General features: G+C 50.8%; 1 protein-coding gene and 2 long non-coding RNA genes across 4 annotated transcripts in view; 1 reads left to right on the forward strand and 2 right to left on the reverse strand.

The window, feature by feature from the left end:
- The window catches only part of LOC102144057 (uncharacterized), a 69,164-nt gene that overhangs the window by 16,852 nt on the left and 38,032 nt on the right, over nt 1-14,280 (forward strand). The gene's annotated exons all lie outside the window — the stretch shown is intronic.
- LOC123567266 (uncharacterized) lies at nt 1,284-3,878 on the reverse strand. Of its 2 annotated transcripts, XR_006690185.2 has the most exons (4): nt 3,712-3,878; nt 3,166-3,240; nt 2,095-2,216; nt 1,284-1,551 (listed from the first exon to the last, which is right to left on the reverse strand). It is a non-coding gene; the product is annotated as an uncharacterized lncRNA (long non-coding RNA). The 2 variants fall into 2 exon arrangements; XR_006690186.2 differs by lacking the exon at nt 3,166-3,240.
- LOC102144672 (ral-GDS-related protein) lies at nt 7,725-10,476 on the reverse strand. The gene is made up of 5 exons (XM_015444553.3): nt 10,219-10,476; nt 9,646-9,720; nt 9,030-9,053; nt 8,558-8,679; nt 7,725-8,058 (listed from the first exon to the last, which is right to left on the reverse strand). The coding sequence occupies exons 1-5, from the start codon at nt 10,408-10,410 to the stop codon at nt 8,019-8,021; spliced, it is 453 nt and encodes a 150-aa protein (XP_015300039.2). The 5' UTR covers nt 10,411-10,476; the 3' UTR covers nt 7,725-8,018.

Consider the following 14,280-nt stretch of genomic DNA (forward strand, 5'->3'; position numbering starts at 1 on the left):
TCTGTTTTTTTCACTTTTACGGTAGGGTGTATTCAATGTTAGCTCCACCTTAGAAGTGAGAACATGTGGCATTTGGTGTTCTCTGTTTTCCTTATTTGTCTTTAGATAATGGCCTCCAGCTCCTTTCATGTTGTTGCCAAGGACATGATTTCCTTGTTTTTTTTGTTGTTGTTGTTGTTTGTTTGTTTTTTTAATGGCTGCCTAGTTTTTTATAGTATATATGTACTACATTTTCCTCCTTTGATCCCCTGTTGGTGGGTACCTAGGTTGATTTCACATGTTTGCCATTGTAAGTAGTGCTGCCAAGACCGTTTGTGTGCAAGTGTGTTTTGGACAGAAGGATTTATTTTCCTTTGTGTATATATATCCCAGTGGTGGGCTTGCTGTGTCAGATGGTAGTTCTGGTGTAAGTTCATTGAGCAATCTCCAAAGTGCTTTCCATGGTGTCTGAATTACTTTGCATTTTCACCATAAGTGGACTAGTGTCCCCCTTCTCTACTGCCTTGCTAGTGTCCTTTCTTTTTTTTTTCTTGACTGTGTAATTGCCATTCTGACCAGCGTGAGATAATATCTGATTGTGCTTTTAATTTGTATTTCTCTGACAATTAGGTTGAGTGTGTTTTCTTATTTCTTGGTTGCTTATACATCATCTTTAGAGAAGTGTGTGTTTATATCCATTGCCTATTTATTAGCTATTTGGGGGGACAGGTGTCAGAAAGTCTGGGAAGATCCACAGTGGAAAAACTTTATCTGTATTTCATGGAGACTGATGGCCAGCTCCCTTCTGCCCAGGACTTCTGGAGGAGGCCAGCCCTACCACTTGCTTAAATACCTCCTATCTCCAGGCCTTCAGTAAATATTTCAGTGATTCATTAAATATTTAAACCTTAAGAAATTAGAGTACCCCGGTGGAACTTGAATTTAACTAGAATCTAAGTTTGAGAGTAGATGGTCAGTAGAACAAGTGAGGTAGATGGGTGACATACTATGGTTTTTAAGGGTTTTTGGGTTTTTTTTGTTGTTGTTTTCCTTAAACAGAGTTAACAATAATTTGAATAAAAAAGGAAAACATTAAACGGTTGGTATGTGTAACGTGAACGCAGTTCTATGACTTCTTCAGCCATAGTCTCAATTTGACATGCTAGACTATGAATCCTAAAGACTGGTATGCGGTTACTGCATTGGAGTTACTATTCTCATTCCAACAACTGTAGAACATTTTGAATAGTGTTTTAAAATTTTATTTTAATGAAAGCTAAGAAAAAAACCCTTACTTACACACTAAAGAAAATAAACATAAAATGGTCTCTCACCTGCCTGGCAAAAGTCCCATGGCCTGATCCTGGCCAGCAGGAGCAGCTTGTGTTGAGGAGCAGGGGCCAGATGCAGCTGAGCTGCCAGCCTCCTAGATGTGGTTCCCTGGTGTCCCCGGTCTGAGTGAAGGATGGTGCAGAGCCGGTGTTCTGGCCAACATCCCGGTGGGGTCCCAGCTACTGCAGGATGTTGCCGGCCTACTGGGATTTAGGCTCCAGCTGGCAGGACAGCTTGTAGCTACAGGACAGTGAGGCAGCTGTGAGGCCACCATGAGCCACACATCAGGTCCCCTCTCAGTGCATGCCCAGCTGAAATCCTGGGTCCCCAGCGGTCCCCATGCAAGAGGGTTGATGCTGGCCGTGGAGTCATGGCCATAGGCTCTCTGTAGCTGTCCACAGGAGAGCCTCCTCTAGGCCAGGTGGGGTGGCTGACACCTGTAATGTCAGTATTTTGGGAGACTGAGGTGGGTGGATTGCTTGAGGCCAGGAGTTTGAGACCAGCCTGGACAACATCATGAAACCCCATCTGTACCAGAACAACAGCTGAGCAACAGGACATGGTGTCTGTACAGGCTGTACCACGTCCTGGGAAATGGTATACAGCAGTAGTCCCAGCTGCTTATGAGGCTGAGGAAGGGCTTGAGCCCGGGAGGCAGACGTTGCAGTGAGCAGAGATGGTCACACTGCAGTGCAGCCTGGGTGACAGAGCCAGACCATGTTGGGGAAAAAAAAAAAAATGGAGAGCCTTCTCCCACCCTCTGCCCATCCCCTAGGCCCTCACCTCTCCTTGTCACTGAGCTGCTCCATTCTTGGAAAGTAGGTGACAAATTTCTCAAGAGGCCGAAGCCTGTAATTCATGGCAGCCACTTGGAGCAGCTGCATTTCCTGCAGAACTCGGACCTCCTAGAGACAGAAGGCAGGATGTTGACAGGGCCTGGGTGGAAGATGCTGAGGGGGCCTTTGGCAGGCAGGGAGAAGGAGCTGATCCCTGGGGCAGTTTTCTGAAGGGGCCCCATGCAGCCACCAGCCTATTCTCAGAGTTGGATGTAAACATCCCCTCCTGTAGGAATTGGTCTTTGATCCAGTGCCATTCCCACTTTCTCCATGGGGATTGGTCTCCTCCTCCTGTGTTTGTCAGCCCCTCCCAGTAAACCTAAGATGTACGAGATAGAGCCAGGGAGTGTCCTGTCCAGGGTGGACTGTGAGGTCCACCTCCCCACCCTCATCCAGTGTGAGTCCCCCCTTTCTCCTCTTGTTGCTGTTGCCCTGGAAGGCAGGCAGAGTCCATCAGAAAGGTCCCTGGCCCACAATCAGCCCCACCCCGCCCCCTCCCATGCTGCACTACTGCCAGGGCCACCAGGGTCAAGGGATATGCACATGACAGGACTTGGATCTGCCACAGACTCCATGCTCTAGAGCAGGGGGCATGGGAGCTGAGACTCAGGGACTCTGCCCCAACCCTGTCTGATGACAGGGAAACTGAGGTCTCTTATAGAAAGAAAGCCCACAGTGACCCTGGAACTGTCTGCCCTTGGAGAGGCTCAATTTCACTCTCCTATTACGGGACTACCCTGGGGAGTCGCTGAGTCCAGCTCAGCCCACATCTCAGCAGCTTTGCAGTCAGGCAACTCTGCAGCTTCACCACTCAGGAATAGGGACTGGTGACTGCCATGGAGCCTCCATCACTAAGAAGTGATGAGATGGGCCTGACACCCCCACCCACAGGAGCGGCTGTGAGACTCTCAGGAGAGGAGGTTTGCCAAGGGCTGAGGTCTAAGGGCTCAGTCCAGGCCCCTCTCCTCCCAAGCCTCAGGATCCTGGTTCCCAGCCAACCTGCCCCAGGCTCACTCACATTCAGATCATCTGGGATGGCCGTATCCAACCTGTGTAATACAGTCAGAAAATCCCCGAGGAAGGCAACCACACCCTGTGCCAAGGAGGGTTGGGGAAGTGGTGATGAGTATTGGCCGTCAGGTGCCTGCCCAAGGTCCTATCCCATGAAATCCCATCAGCCCCTGTCTCCCAGAACCCCCCTCCCTAGGTCTCCTAGATGGAACAGCCAAAGACCCTCAGCTGCCTTTCCCATTTCTCTGCCTCCTCCATCCCAGCTGACCTGCAAGTCTAGCAAGCACCGCTAGTTACCTCTATAGTGAGATTTTAACAAGTCACAAGGGCCTATGGTCCCAGCCTTACCCTTCCCCACATCCACTCTTGAGTCCAGCTTTCCCAGACCCTTGCTTTGGTCTCTCAAATGGAGGGTTTCCAGGCCCAGTGACCACAAGAGGACAGAGCTGAGTAGGAAGCCCCCACTGTTATGATATGGAGGCCTCCAGCTGGTAGGGAAAGGAACTCTGTCCTCTGATCTCTTACAATCCCTGTATGCCACAGGCTCACTCACCTTCTTCTGCCTCCGCAGCCTCTTCTGGGCTCTCTGGTGGTTCCTCTCCTGGGTGGCCACCTTAAAGATCCCTGCCTGCCAGGTTTCAGGGACAGGGACAGTGAGGCTCTCCTCCCTTCCGCCACTTACTCCCCAGCCACCCTACACTGGGATGCCCAGGAACTGGCGTGAGTCACCCGGCACAGTGCTCATACCACTGGCCCAGCTCCACACTCCCTGTGTATGTCACCCAATCATGCAGCCGGGCCTCCCTGAGACTTTTTCATCTTCTGTAAAGAGTAATGAAACCCACAGCTACCTCACAGGGCCTCCTGTGTACTGTTTCCTGTAGCTGTTGTCATTGTTCTCACCCTCATCCCTCTGAGGAAGAACCAGGCACGAGTGCCCTCAAATTGCTTTCTTTTCTGGAACCTCATTTCCATACAGTGAGGGCTGCACTACAGGCTCAGCATCCGTTCATTTTCCAGAAGAGCAAACAGGCCCAGAGTGGGTAGTGACTCCCCAGGGCCCCAAAACAGAGGGCGCCTTGTCCCGTCCTGGAGGCTGTGTCTCGGCTGCCTTCACCCCATATGCCAGCACTCCCACCCATCAGAGTCATGTTCTCTGGAGTCTCTGAGTGTCTAGGTCTCCAACCAGGCACAGTCGTGATGGGAAAGGGACAGGGCGTTTTAGGAGACCTGGTTAAGTGGCACCTGCCTATCTGAGCCCCACTGGAATCTGTGACACACAAACTGCGTTTGAGCCATGCTAAAGGTTTTGCCTTGCCAGTGATCCCCCAGGGGAGTTCCGTGCACAGAACTCTCTCTTCCTCCACTCAGGAAGTGGCCCTCTGAGGCACCATCTCTGACATGGCAGGGTTTTCCAGAATCCTGGGTGGGGTGACACGTTGCCTTCTCATTTGCATGGAAGATTCTGAGATCTGGTCAGGGAGGGTCCCCTAGGAACATATGAATCCCCCAGATACTTGTCATGAGCATGTGTCACTGCTAACTGGTGAGAATCCTGTGACATGACCATTTAACTAATGGTAACGTGCATAGTTTGGGAACAATTTTCTCTCATCCTGTATGTCATCTGTCCACTCTGTTGGTAATTTCTTGTGTTGTGTGGTGGCTCTTTAGTGTATTAGGTCCCACATGTCGATTATTGCTTTTGTGGCAGTGTCATGTGGGGTCTTAGGCATATAAATCCTTTGTCAAAGCTGATGTCAACAAGGGTATTTCCTAGGGTCTCTTGTAGGACTTTTGTACTTTGAGGTCTTGCATTTACGTCTTTCATTCATCTGAGTGAACTTTGGTACATGGTGAGAAGTAGAGGCCTAGTGTTACTTACTCTTCCGCATATGGCTCGCCATTTATTCCAAGAATGTTGAAAGGGGAGTTCTTTCCCCGTTACTTATTGTGTATTTCATCCAACATCAAGTGGTATGAGGTGTATGGGTTTACTGCAGGTCCTCTGTTCTCTTCCACTCATCCATGCGGAAGCAGGTTCCTAGAGCTTGAGTGAAATTTCAAATCGGGGTGTGATGCATCCAGTGTTTGGATTTCTCAGAATTGCTTTGGAAATACAGGGCATTTCCTGGTCTCACATGAACTTCAGCATTGTTTCTTTCCATGTCCTTAACAACAATTTCCTCTATAGTAAAGGTATACAATTAAAGAGTAGAGTGGGACATTTTGATCCATGCATCTATACCTTGTGTAATGATGAAAGCAAGGCATTGACTGTCTCTGTTACCTTGTGTAGTTATTATTTATTAGTTCTCTGTGCTTGCAATATTCAGAATCCTTCTCTTCAGCCCTTTTTGGAAAATATGGTAGGATACTATTAAGTCTAGACACCCTGCTGTGGAGTGGAATAGCTGAATTTATTCATCTGAGTGTAACATTGTATCCATTTCCCAGTTTCTGCCCTGAGCCGCCAACCCACAGCCTCTCTTCACCACTGTGGAACTTTCTTGTCTAGGAGATAAAGTCGTTTAGAGAGAAAGTTGATCTCATTCTCATATTCATGAAATCATGCCGTGTTTGTCTTTCTCTGCCTGACTCATTTCGCTGGTCATGTCCTCCAGGTCTCTGCACGTTGCTGCAGATGACATGGTTTCATGAATTTCTGTGGCTGAAGAGGATTCCATTGTGTACTGCAGTTTCTTTATCCCTTTATCTGTACATGAACAGGTAGGTGGATTGGATACCTTCGCTATTGTGAATAGTGCTTCAGTCGCCATAGGAAGGCCAATATCTCTTCAACATAACAGATTCCATGTGCTTTCTGTGTATAACCGGCGGTGGGATTGCTAGGTGAATGGGTAGTTGTAATGTAAAATGTTTAAGGCACCTTCAGCTGCTTTGCTTCGTGTGTATAATAATGTACATTCCCAGCAAAAGTGTATAAAAGTGTCTTTTTCTGCTTTTTTTTTTTTTTTTTTTTTTTGAGACGGAGTTTCGCTCTATCGCCCAGGCTGGAGTGCAGTGGCTGGATCTCAGCTCACTGCAAGCTCCGCCTCCCAGGTTTACGCCATTCTCCTGCCTCAGCCTCCCGAGTAGCTGGGACTACAGATGCCCGCCACCTCGTCTGGCTAGTTTTTTGTATTTTTTAGTAGAGACGGGGTTTCACCATGTTACCCAGGATGGTCTCGATCTCCTGACCTCGTGATCCGCCCATCTCAGCCTTTTTCTGCATTTATACATTGGCCACTGCCTGTGAACGTATGGGTGGGTTGTTTGTTTGTTTGTTTGTTTGTTTGTTTTTGGTAAGTTTCATTCTAATTAAAGTGATAGGTTATCTGAGTGTGGTTTTCACTTAGACATTTGTGTGAGGATTAGTGAAGTTGAGCAGCTTCTCTTTGACCTGTCAATTTCGTGTTTTCTTTTTAGATGTGCCTGTTCAGGTTCTTTGCCCAGTTTTAGCTAGGGTGTTTGGTTTTGTTCATTTTCCCAGTTAGAGTAGTGTTAGTTTCTCATGCATGTTAGATAACAACCCCTTTCACAGATAGGATTCTGCTGAACTTTCTTTCAGTCGGTAGGATGCCTTCTTTAATGGTTCATTCTTTCTCTTCCCCATGCGGAAGGTCTAAAATGATGTATAGTCCCATGTGTTTGTATTCACATTTGTTAGCAGTGATTTTTGTGTCCCATCCAAGAAGAACAAAAAATAAGAAAAAGTATCACCAAATCAGTTGCGTGGTCTAAGGGTTTCTTGCCATAGATAATTTTTGCTTTTGTTTTCTTTCTTTTTTGCAAACTGCATGCAGAGATACAAGTTTTGCTGAGATACAGACTCCTACTTTTCTTGTAGGAGCTTTGTGGCTCCAGGATTGGGTTTAGGTGTTTATTTGGTGTTGATTTAGAGGTATGATATTGCAGACCCTGAAATGTTGATTTCTTTGGCTTGTTTTTGTCTGATGTAGCACAATGGGGTTTGTGTTCAAATTAAGCTGTGGGAAATCCTTTAGACACTGGGTTCAAACAATCCTCTCCTTTCTTGATGTTCACTTAGGGGAGAGGTGTCTGAAAGTCTGGGATGATCGATAGTGGAAAAAGTTTCCCTCCTGGAGACTGATGGCCAGTTCCCTTCTGCCCAGGACTTCTGGAGAAGGCCAGCCCTACCACTTGCTTAAATACCTCCTATCTCCAGCCCTTCAGTAAATATTTCAGTGATTCATTAAATATTTAAACCTTAAGAAAGTAGAGTACCCCAGTGGAACTTGAATTTCACTAGAATTTAAGTTTGAGAGTAGCTGATCAGTAGAACAAGTGTGGTAGATTGGGTAACATGCTATGATTTTTAAGGGCTTTTTTGTTTTGTTTTGTTTGTTTTCCTTAAATAGAGTTAACAATCATTAATTTGAACAAAGAAGGAAAAGGTTCAGTGATTACCATGCGTAACGTGAACACTGTTCTATGACTTGTTCAGCCATAGCCTCAATTCGACATACTGGACTATGAATTCTAAAGACTGGTATACGGTTACTGCACTGCAGTTACTTTTCTCAGTCCAACAACTATAGAACATTTTGAATAGTGTTTTAAAATTTTATTTTAATTAAAGTTAAACAAAAAACTCTTACTTATACACTAAAGAAAATAAACATAAAATGGTCTCCCGCCTGACTCGCAAAAGTCCCATGGCCTGATCCTGGCCAGCAGGAGCAGCTGGTGTTGAGTAGCAGGGGCCAGATGCAGCTGAGCTGCCAGCCTCCTAGATGTGGTTCCCTGATGTTCCCCGGTCTGGGTGAAGGATGGTGCAGAGCCGGTGTTCTGGCCAGCACCCCGGTGGGGTCCCAGCCACTGCAGGATGTTGCCGGCCTACTGGGATTTGGGCTCCAGCTGGCAGGACAGCTTGTAGCTGCAGGAGAGAGAGGCAGCTGTGAGGCCACCGTGAGCCACACATCAGGTCCCCTGTCAGTGCCTGCCCAGCTGAAATCCTGGGAGTCTTGGCCATAGGCTTTCTGCAGATGGCCATAGGAGAGCCTCCTCTAGGCCAGGTGAGGTGGCTGACACCTATAATGTCAGTACTTTGGGTGCCTGAGGTGGGTGGATTGCTTGAGGCCAGGAGTTTGAGACCAGCCTGGACAACATCGTGAAACCCCATCTGTACCAGAACAACAGCAGAACAACAGGACATGGTGTCTGTACAGGCTGTACCACGTCCTGGGACATGGTGTACAGCAGTAGTCCCAGCTGCTTGAGAGGCTGAGGAAGGGCTTGAGCCCGGGAGGCAGATGGTGCAATGAGCAGAGATGGTCTCACTGCAGTGCAGCCTGGGCGACAGAGCCAGACCATATTGGGGGGGAAAAAAAATGGGGAGCCTTCTCCCACCCTCTGCCCATCCCCTAGACCCTCACCTCTCCTTGTCACTGAGCTGCTCCATTTTTGAGAAATAGGTGACAAATTTCTCAAGAGGCCGAAGCCTGTAATTCATGGCAGCCACTTGGAGCAGCTGCATTTCCTGCAGAACTCGGACCTCCTAGAGACAGAGGAGAGGTTGCTGACAGGGCCTGGGTGGAAGATGCTGAGAGCACTTTTGGTAGGCAGGGAGAAGGGGCAGATCCCTGGGGCAGTTTTCTGAAGGGGCCCCATGCAGCCCCCAGTCTGTTCTCAGAGTTGGATGTAAAAAGCCCCTCCTGCAGGAACTGGTCTTTGATTCCATTCCATTTCCCACTTTCTCCACTGGGATAGGTCTCCTCCTGCTGTGTGTGTCAAACTCTCCCAGTAAACCTAAGATGTAGAGGATGGAGCCAGGGAGTGTCCTGCCCAGGGTGGACTGTGACGTCCACATCCCCACCTTCATGCAACGTGAGTGCCCCAGCTGCTCACCTTCCTCCTCTTGTTGCTGTTGCCCTAGAAGGCAGACAGAGTCCATCAGAAAGGTCCCTGGTCCTCAACCAGCCCCACCCCATCCCTTCCCATGCTGCACTACTGCCAGGGCCACCAGAGTCAGGGGATGTGCACATGACAGGACTTGGACCTGCCTCAGGCTCCAGGTTCTAGAGCAGGGGGCATGGGAGCTGAGGCTCAGGGACCTTCTGCCCCAACCCTCCCTGATGACAGACAGGGAAACTGAGGCCTCTCATAGAAAGAAAGCATTCAGTGACCCTGCAACTACCTGCCTTTGGAGAGGCTCAGTTTCACTCTCCTATTACGGGACTACCCTAGAGAAAGGTTGAGTGCAGTTCAGCCCACACCTCAGCAGCATTGCAGTCAGGCAGCTCTGCAGCTTCACCACTCAGGAATAGGGACTAGTGACTGCCATGGAGCCTCCATCACGCAGAAATGATGAGATGGGCTTGATACCCCCACCCACAGGAGCATCTGTGAGGCTCTCAGGAGAGGAGGTTTGCCAAGGGCTGAGATCTAAGGGCTCGGTCCAGGACCCTCTCCTCCCAAGCCTCAGGATCCTGGTTCCCAACCAACCTGCCCCAGGCTCACTCACATCCAGATCGTCCGGGATGGCCAAATCCAACCTGTGTAACTCAGTCAGAAAATCCCCCAGGAAGGGGACCGCTCCCTGTGCCAAGAAGGGTGGGAAGTGGGAGGGGTAGTTGTGATGAGTATTGGCCGTCAGGTGCCTGTCCAAGGTCCTGTCCTATGAAATCTCATCAGCCCCTGTTTCCCAGAACCCCGCTCCCCAGGTCTCCCAGTCGGAGCAGCCAAAGACCCTCAGCTGCCTTTCCCAATTCTCTGCCTCCTCTATCCCAGCTGACCTCCAAGTCTAGCAAGCATTCCCAGTTATTAGAATTGTTAAAATCCCACTCTATGGTGGGATTTTAACAATTCACAGGGGCATGTGGTTCTAGCCTTACCCTTCCCCACATCCACTCTGAGTCCAGCTTTCCCAGTCCCTTGCTCTGGTCTCTCAAATGGAGGTTTTCCCAGCCCAGTGTCCACAGGAGGACAGGGCTGGGAGGAAGCCCCCACTGTCTTGATAGGGAGGCCTCCAGCTGGCAGGGAAGGGAGCCCTGTCCTCTGATCGCCTGCGGCCCCTCCATGAAAAAGGCTCGCTCACCTTCTTCTGCTTCCGCAGCCTCATCTGCGCTCTTTGTGGGTTCCTCTCCTGGGTGGCCACCTTAAAGCTCCCTGCCTGCGAGGTGTCAGTGATGGAGACAGTGAGGCTCTCCTCCCTTCCCCCAGTTACACCCCAGCCACCCCGCACTTGGATCCCCAGGGACTGGTGTGTGTCATCTGGCACAGTGCTCATTCCACTGGCCCAGCTCCACACTCGTGTGTGTGTCACCCAGTCATGCAGCCGGGCCTCCCTGAGACTGTTTCCTCTTCTGTAAAGAGCGATGAAAACCACAGCTACCTCACAGGGCCTCCTGAGTACTGTTTCCTGTAGCTGTTGCCATTGTTTTCATCCTCATCTCTCTGAGGAAGAACCAGACATGCGCGCCTTCAAATTGCTTTCTTTTCTTTAACCTCATTTTCATCATGTGAGGGCTGCATTACAGGCTCAGCATCCCTTCATTTTCCAGAAGAGCAAACAGAGACCCAGAGTGGAGAGTGACTCCCCAGGACCCCAAAAGACAGGGCGCCTCCTGCCTGTCCTGGAGGCTGTGTCTCGGCTGCCTTCACCCCATATCCTAGCACCACCACCCATCAGGGTCGTGTTCACTGGAGTCTCTGAGTGTCTAGGTCTCCAACGAGGCACATTCGTGATGGGAAAGGGACAGGGCATTTTAGGAGACCTGGTTAAGTGGCACCTGCCTATCCGAGCCCCACTGGAGTCTGTGACACACAAACTTGGTTTGAGCCATGCCAAAGATTTTGCGTTGCCATTGATTCCTCAGGGGAGTTCCGTGCACAGAACTCTCTCTTCCTCTACTCAAGATGTGGCCTCCTGTGGCTCCATCTCTGACTGACATGGCAGAGTTTTGCAGAATCCTGGGTGGGGTAACATGTTGCCTTCTCATTTGCATGGCAGATTCTGAGATCTGGTCAGGGAGGATCCCCTAGGAATGCCTGAATCCCTGAGATACTTGTCATGAGCATGTGTCACTGCTAACTGGTGAGAATCCTGTGACATGACAGTTTTCGGGTGTCTGCAAAGGGCAGAGCGGGCAGTCACCGCAAACATGTATGTCTGTCCCGAGCATGCCCATTGGTGCCCATAGCTGGGCGGTCCACTGGACTCCCGGGCACATGATTTTCCTCTGTTTTCGTTCCCCCTCTCCCACAGTGTGGGCAGAGGTCCCCTGCCCATGGAGGTGCACTGCAGACAGAAGCAGCAGCAGAGGCCTGGCTTCCTGAGGAATTGCTGGCCAGTTTGAGGAGGGAAGAAAGTCCCACCTACCATAACCATCCCTCAGCCTGGAGGAAGCTCCATGCCAGCAGCATGGACCAGCGTGGGAGCCAGAGCTCTGCTAATGCTGCAGCTCATCACCCCCGCTCAGCAGCCCAGCAGCCATTGCCACATCCCATTTCCAGGGCCTCCTGCCCCTGTGCCCCCACGTGCCCATGGACCCTCATACCTCTCTCCCTGTTGGCCCAAGGTAGGCATGGAGGGAAATTTTCAGGTCCACTTTTAGTAGGTAAGTCAAAACAAAGGAAAATAACCACTTCACACCAGGTCCAATGCCCTTCCAAACTCGCTCTTTTCTCTGACCCTTAAACACTTGTGCTGCATCTCCCAGACTCCACTGTACCTTGATCAGCAGGTCCCTCTTCAATGTAGTGTCTTTTTTGTAGAGTTCTTTTAGATATTTTGTGCTTTTGCTGTGGACAGAGGAAAGAAAAAGAGTAAATTTGGGAATAAGCTGGGAGATTTGTGAGTTCCAATCTAATCCCTTTTATTTGAAAGCCCAGAGAATCCCAACTTCCTGGGTGAGAGTTTCCAATGGGGTCCTCTGATGAAAAGGACTCCAGAGGACCAGGGTGGGACCTGTCATGCTCCTCCACTGGCCCGTCTCCACTTCCCATGAGCCCCTGCGTGTTCACAGTTAGCTTCCAGCTGGACACAGTTCCACTGCTGGGTGCAAACACCTGAAAGCCTCCAGTTGGCTCCAGTCTGTTCCTGATGGTTAAAAAACCTTAGTCCTGAGTTGGAAATCCTTGCCTAGGAGTCCAAGACAGCTTAGTGACCACACCCATGGGCCCATCCCTGCCTCCAGTGTCCCTGGTCTCCAAGAACCCTTCAGAGTCATTGAGGGCACATGGGGAGACCTACGAATCCCTAGGTCAACCCTGGCATTCCCATGGAGAGAGCCCCCCTCACCTGGACACTGCTGCCCATGTCTCGTGTAGCCGATGTATTGGGTTGCTGCGCAGAGCAGAGACAATGGCGTGCACCGCGGAGAAGTTGTTGAGGCTTAGGCACTCCTGGAGAGGGAAGAGCGAGCTGTGAGGTCCAGAGTTGGAGCCCGGCCCACTTCAGCCTCAGCCCCCTCTGCTGAGATCTCCCCTCCTGGACAAAGCAGAGGCCTAGGGAGCCTCAGGAGGGCACACCTGGAGTCGAGTGCATATCACTCATCTAGGATTTTAGTTCAACCCAAGGAAGAGCCCAGGTCGGAAGTGAGCAGCCACCACTGGGCCATGGGAGTCAACGTCAGTGAAGCTCTGGCAAGAAGGGCCTAGGGAGTGTGAAGGGCTTAGGCCAGAGATACAGATGCCAATCCTGAAAGCCGATGGAGGAGAAGAGGCAGTTCCCCATTTTTAGAGAGGGAATCCTCAGGCCCAACCATGGCTTACCCTGGCCACCTTGATCCAGTGCTCCACCACCCTGGCCCTGTCCTGGGCCCTCATGCTGTGGTCCCCGAGGCAGGAGGTGGTGATGCAGTTGGCGAGCCTGTTGAAATGTGCGATGGTGGCACGAACTGTGGGTGCCACGTGCTCATTCCCCTCCTTAGCTCGTCGGCCCCAGATAGAGCCCAGACATTCGTAGAGCTCTACCTTCTTGAACAGCTCCTTTAGGGGAGGAGGAGAGTGTCATGGACAGGGCACACCCCAGCTCAGAGTCACCCACAGTCCCAGGCAGGGACTGAGCTCACAGTCATCCATGGTCTCTGGCAGGAAATGAGCTGGAGCTCAGAAAGCTTTAAAATGGGCTCCAGATGTGTGGGAGTCCCTGGGTTTGATATTTTGCCCACCGAAGCCCCTGAATGCATCATGGCCCAAAACTCCATGAGAGTGGGAAGAGAGAGTGACATTTTCTCCTAGGCCATCCACCCTCCAAGGAGTAGAAGGTGGCTCAGGCCTGCCCGTCCTGAGACCTTGTCTTCCTCCCATCCCAATCAGCCCTCTACTTCTCCACACCGGTGCACTTTCCTTGTGGCAGATGCAACTATGGGCTCTGTTTGGGTGTCTGTCATAGAATCTAGTATGCATCAGGCACCTAATAAGCGCTGAGGGTCGTGAGGCTCCTGAGCAGCTGGGTAAGTGACCCATGGCCCTGCCTGCCCCTCAGTGATCACCTGCCCTGCCCTGCTTTCTGTCCATCCCCTGTCTTTCAGTCTGTACAGTCCCTCTGTGTAGCTGGCATGGGCGATGTCCCATCTCTGCTGTCCACATGCAGACAGGGAAGACTTGTGGATGAGGAAACTCATCCGGATCCCATGATTGGTAAGAAGTAGAGGTGCAATTGGACCCGGGGTATTGGCCGCTCCTCAGAGAGAGGCTCGTCTGAGACAGCTGATGCCAGAGGCACAGCCTGCAAAGCCCAGCTGCTCACCGCATCCATCAGGGTCAGCTGCTCTGCCAGCAGCCTGGGAGGGAAGGTCGTTACATCAGACAGCTCGTCAGGGGGTTGGTTCTTTACACTCCCGGGACAGGGACAGGGGGCCTCTGGGGCTGACTGCGGCTCCAGCAGTGTTCCTGAAAGGGGCCCTTGCCCTGGTGCTGGTGCTGGTGCTGGTGCTGGTGCTGAATGTAGATATCCTGGTGCACCCAGGGCTGCACCTGACGCTGGCTCCAGAGCAGCCCCCAGGTCCTCCAGCAGTGGCGGTGCTGGCTCCAGGGTCAGCATGGTTAACGCGTGTTGCCCAGGAGATGGCACAGGATCTGGAAGAGGAGAAAAGGTCACCATAGCAGTCACTTTTTACTGGGTTTTCCAAGTACAGAAATGACCGGATGGAAT

The sequence above is a fragment of the Macaca fascicularis genome, chromosome 10 (genome assembly GCF_037993035.2).
Source record: "Macaca fascicularis isolate 582-1 chromosome 10, T2T-MFA8v1.1".
Taxonomy (NCBI): Eukaryota; Metazoa; Chordata; class Mammalia; order Primates; family Cercopithecidae; genus Macaca; species Macaca fascicularis.